Source organism: Ammodytes marinus, assembly GCF_949987685.1.
Source record: "Ammodytes marinus genome assembly, chromosome: 17".
Lineage (NCBI taxonomy): Eukaryota > Metazoa > Chordata > Actinopteri > Uranoscopiformes > Ammodytidae > Ammodytes > Ammodytes marinus.
The window spans coordinates 22640163-22645205 of NC_137221.1; the positions used below are offsets into that span (position 1 = coordinate 22640163).

At 42.0% G+C, this 5043-nt stretch overlaps 1 protein-coding gene across 1 annotated transcript; it reads left to right on the forward strand.

Moving 5' to 3' along the window:
- Nucleotides 1-204: 204 nt before the first annotated feature.
- Nucleotides 205-4054, forward strand: tbxta (T-box transcription factor Ta; the record flags this gene model as incomplete). The annotated part of the gene is made up of 8 exons (XM_080045438.1): nucleotides 205-392; nucleotides 796-1060; nucleotides 1469-1603; nucleotides 1738-1799; nucleotides 1895-1956; nucleotides 2619-2792; nucleotides 3142-3265; nucleotides 3796-4054. 8 exons carry the CDS (start codon nucleotides 205-207, stop codon nucleotides 4052-4054), a joined length of 1269 nt encoding a protein of 422 aa, XP_079901564.1.
- Between the last annotated feature and the right edge of the window lie 989 nt (nucleotides 4055-5043).

Below are 5043 nucleotides of genomic sequence, written 5' to 3' on the forward strand. Positions count from 1 at the left end.
CGCCCCTTACGTCCCCATGAGGTCCCTGGGGCCCTTAAATGATGAGGCCTCGGGGTTTGCAAACCAGTGTCACTCGGGCCTTTTTCTCTCACTGTTCATTCTTTCCCGTCAGCGGCTATATCTCTGAGTCGGCGACTGAACATCTTGGATTTGTTTTTGTTTTTAGTTTTGTAGGTCTACAGTCTTACACTTGCTTGGGAAATAATGACTTCTACTTCCAACCCCGACCAGCGCCTGGAGCATCTCCTCAGCGCCGTGGAGAGCGAGTTCCAGAAGGGCAGCGAGAAGGGAGACGCGTCCGAGAGGGATATTAAACTGACCCTGGACGATGCGGACTTATGGAACAAGTTCAAAGAGTTGACCAACGAGATGATTGTCACCAAAACTGGAAGGTAGGTTTCAAACGACACATGCAGCAGCAACAACAGCGTTTTTGGGTGAACCCGCGGCGGTGTCTTTTGCGCACAGGCCCGGCGCATTTTTACGCGCTTAGAATAAACGGGGGTTTTCAGTGCTACGTTTTTAAATGAGTCTGTAGTTAAATGTATTTTGAAACATGTAAAGCAGGTTCCTATTTGATAAACAGCAGACACACATAAACAGGTGCTCTGTCAAAAGGCCGCTCCAGAGGCCTCTGAATGAGGCCTTAGGACGTTTATAAAATGGTAACGAATATTGGTTCCGTGATCGAGCTAAAATTATTTGATGTATTGAAAAAGAAACCTTGGCTAAATGCGCTCATGGGGGCTTGGAACATTTCCTCACGAATGCCATCCTTGTTTTGTTTTCCTATAGGAGAATGTTTCCGGTGCTCAGGGCGAGCGTGAGCGGCCTGGACCCCAACGCCATGTACTCGGTGCTGCTGGACTTCGTGGCGGCGGACAACAACCGCTGGAAATACGTGAACGGGGAGTGGGTCCCCGGCGGCAAACCGGAGCCCCAGAGCCCCAGCTGCGTCTACATCCACCCGGACTCCCCAAACTTCGGAGCGCACTGGATGAAAGCGCCCGTCTCCTTCAGCAAAGTCAAACTCTCCAACAAACTCAACGGCGGCGGACAGGTGAGAGGGGGAGCACTGTGCAATGTGAAGGAGTCATGACCAAGAATATCATATCATAATAGAATATTATAATTGTTGTGTTATGTAAATATTTTTTTATTAGACTTAAAAAAAAAACAGCTGTGACTCAATAATAAAAACACATGATAATACATTAATTTAATTATTATTTAATTATTTAAGTTATTCCATCTAAAATTATGATTTTTTTTTAAAACTAAATATTATTTCCACTTGCTTTAGTAGCCAATAACTCATGGACTTAATCACTTTCAAATATGAAAAAACAATGTGGATCATTAGTATCAAGTGAAAGTCACTTCATTTTTTTTTCTGTCTAAATAAATCAGTCATGCTTGTTCACAAGAATTATAAATATTCATTTGAATTGATATCTTTTTCGCACAGATCATGCTGAACTCTCTGCACAAATACGAGCCCAGGATACACATCGTGAAGGTGGGAGGCATCCAGAAGATGATCAGCAGCCAGTCTTTCCCCGAGACGCAGTTCATCGCTGTGACTGCTTACCAGAACGAAGAGGTATAGGTTGTGTGTGTGTGTGTGTGTGTGTGTGTGAGAAGCATATGCCTTTGAAAATGAAACCTTATTAACCCTGATTTATCTTGAATATTGATTGAATAATAGCTTAATGCTGGGAAATCCTCTATCCACAGATCACTGCTCTGAAGATAAAGCACAACCCCTTTGCCAAAGCCTTCCTAGATGCTAAAGAAAGGTACGGACTCGAAGCCTAAAATGATCCACAAATTCTCCATGGAGTTCAGTGAGGTTATATTGTGCAGAATCTAATGTTATTGTTTGTGATTACAGGAGTGACCATAAAGACGTGCCCGACCACAACAACGACAGTCAACAGTCTGGCTACTCTCAGCGTGAGTTTCATATACGTCCATGTTTCTGGAACAATGTTTTACAAGAAAACAGTTAAGAACCAGTGGAGCTTTGGGCTTTCAAGCATTTGTAAAGAGGAATATTAATTAGTAGAGTTTCTGCAGTGTAAAAAAAGGAAAAAGCTGGATAACTCTAAACTCAAAGGCACATGTCTTCACTACATTTTTTTTTAGTTTTGAGACCAACTTAAACTCTTACGTTTTAAGGACAGCTGCCCAAGTTTGAGACAACTTTTTATTTCTTGAGTTCAGATAACTTATCATTCATATGTTATGTTACTATAAGTCAAGTTTTGAGTTCTACAGACTACTTCCAAAAGGTCAAAGTTGTGCCAATCTATTATTCCTTTATCAGGAAGTTGTTTGGACAGTTCTAAAACTGTTTAATGTTTTTAACATCTTCATTTCATATGAATTATAAGTAATCTCAACAAAAGATAGTTAGTCGGCTCAAATGATGACAGTTTTCCTAAACACTTTAGAGTTTTACTTGGCCTCAAAACTAAAAGCCTAGTGAAGCCTCGACATTTTTGAGTTTCCCCAACTTTTTTTTATTTTACAGTGTGTTTATGTACCTTCACTCAGAGATCCCTGACATTTAATAGAACGTATTTCAATTTATATTATTTTTTTTTATTCCACAGTTGGAGGTTGGTTCCTCCCAGGCCAGAGTCCGATCTGCCCCAGCAGCAGCCCTCCTCAGTTCGCTGGTCCAGGTGGTCACTCCTCCGGCTCCTACTGTGAGCGCTACTCCAGCCTGAGGACCCACAGAGCCGCCCCCTACCCGACCCACTACCCCCACCGCACCTCCAGCACAAGTAAGACCCCTTATATGTATACGATTATATAAACAGCTCCGGAAAAAATTAAGAGACCAGTCTGGATTTTTCATAATTTTTTATCTCTACATTACTTATTGAAAATGCTCCAAATGACAATATTTTTATTGTGAATTTGGTGGAAATGTTTTCAGTAGTTTATATTATAAAATCAAAATGTTAATTTGACTCAAACATATGCCTCTAAAGAGTAAAACAAGTGACACTGAACATTTGGAGTGGTCTCTTAATTTTTTTCCAGAGCTGTATATGAAAACTTAATCGTATTAGGAATCAAATGAAATGGCTGGAATTTGTATTAATTCGTGTTCTGCACCTTCTTTTCCAGACAACTACATGGACAACTCCTCCGGGTCTCTGCCCACTCATGACAGCTGGTCTGCTCTTCAGATCCCCAACTCCACAGGCATGGGCACTCTGTCCCACTCCACCAACTCCACATCTAACTCCAGGTAAGCCTCCCAACCATATACAGTACACCACTTCTTGTTTATCAGTCAATGTGGTGCAGGTTTCTAATGATGGGGGCCTCCTGCTTTGATGTCACTGCTTTTTTTGTTGTTGCTAAAGACTTGATCAATGTTAAAAGCTGGGATCCCACAAGCACCCTTGGTCTCGCCATCTTTGTGCAGATATAGTCAAGTATTTAAAGGTCACATATTATTCTTATTTTCAGGTTCAGGCATAGTGCTAAGTTTAGATTAGTAATGAAGTGGAGTGGCGATAAATCTTAATGTAGTTTTTGAACACTTCAGAAAGATGGAGGTGGAGAAAAAGAGAGTGGGTGTTTTTTTTCCACATACTTTGGGACGTCTTTTTGACACACTGGGGACCCATATTAACGTTTGGTAACCATATAAAAACCTTGTTGCATAATAGGTGAACCCTAAAAGCTGGGATTCCACAAGGACCATTTTTTTGTTGATCAGTACCAAAATATTAAAAATCAAACTCTAACCCTGTTGTCCCTGTGGTTCCACAGTCAGTACCCCAGCCTATGGTCGGTAGCCGGCACCACCCTCACCCCCTCAGGCTCGTCTTCAGGCTCCATCCCCGGAGGCCTGACCTCCCAGTTCCTGAGGGGATCCTCCTACACCGGCCTGACCTCCTCGCTGCCCGTCTCCTCGCCTTCCTCCATGTACGACCCCAGCCTGGGCGAGGTGGGGGTCGGAGAGGCCCAGTTCGAGAGCTCCATCGCCAGGCTGACCGCGTCATGGGCGCCCGTGGCTCAGAGCTACTGAGAAAACCTGTAGTGTCTTGGAAGGTTCAGAGAGGCCTCAGGAGCAGGACTTAAAGACATGATATGAAAACTACCCGGAGAAGATCCAGGGGAAAATATCAAGAGACCCGCAAGGATCCATGTCGACTCCTTTGTTTGTGAAAAAGAAAAAGCTTAGAAGCATCTTATTTAGAACGAGGTGTAAAGTTATAGGCTGGAGTCATTATTGAACAAAGTTAAAGGGGGAGTCAGTGGTTCTGGGGAAGACTTGTTGTCAAAATGGCTTTTTTTGTTGTTGGTCAAAATCAGGGAATATCTCGTCACGATCTGCTGAGTGTCCGAACTGTGTGGCTGATGTGATTTTGACAAGAAGCGTGCTCCAGAATCACTGACTCCATCTTTAATGTGCAAGAACAGAACTTGAAAGACAATCGTCTCCTCTTGTGTTGGACATTTTAAGCCTTAGAATAGCTGCATGGTCAGAACTCATCTTTGCTCTTAGTAATTCCCACCATGCGTATTATACATTTATCACAAGTTTATTACCTGTCAAATTTAAAATTGAAAAAACCTTTAGCTCCACATTATCAAACCCATCAGAACAATTCTAAATATCTTTGTTTCTATTCTTAAATATATAAGATGAAAAAAAGTGGTTCTGCTAACATTAATATGTATATGTGTGTAAATAGAATAAATTAACGTCTATTGTTTGCCATATAAATGTGCCTTTTCTGACTGTATTATCGCAATAAATGTTCCAAGATCGGACTGAGAGACACAAGTGCCTTCTGCAATCCTGGCAGGGTTTTGTCGGGCATGAAGACCCCTTCCCCCCCCTCCCACCACCCCCTGCACAGTCACCTGTACATAACTATGTATTTGTATTTCAACTTACTGTGAGTTTTATTTATGTCATTTAATAATAAATTAAAAATGTTTGTTTTCTCAACCACAGGGTTTCACTTTGTCCGCTTGGTGTGCACTATATGGCGTCAAATGATTAAATGA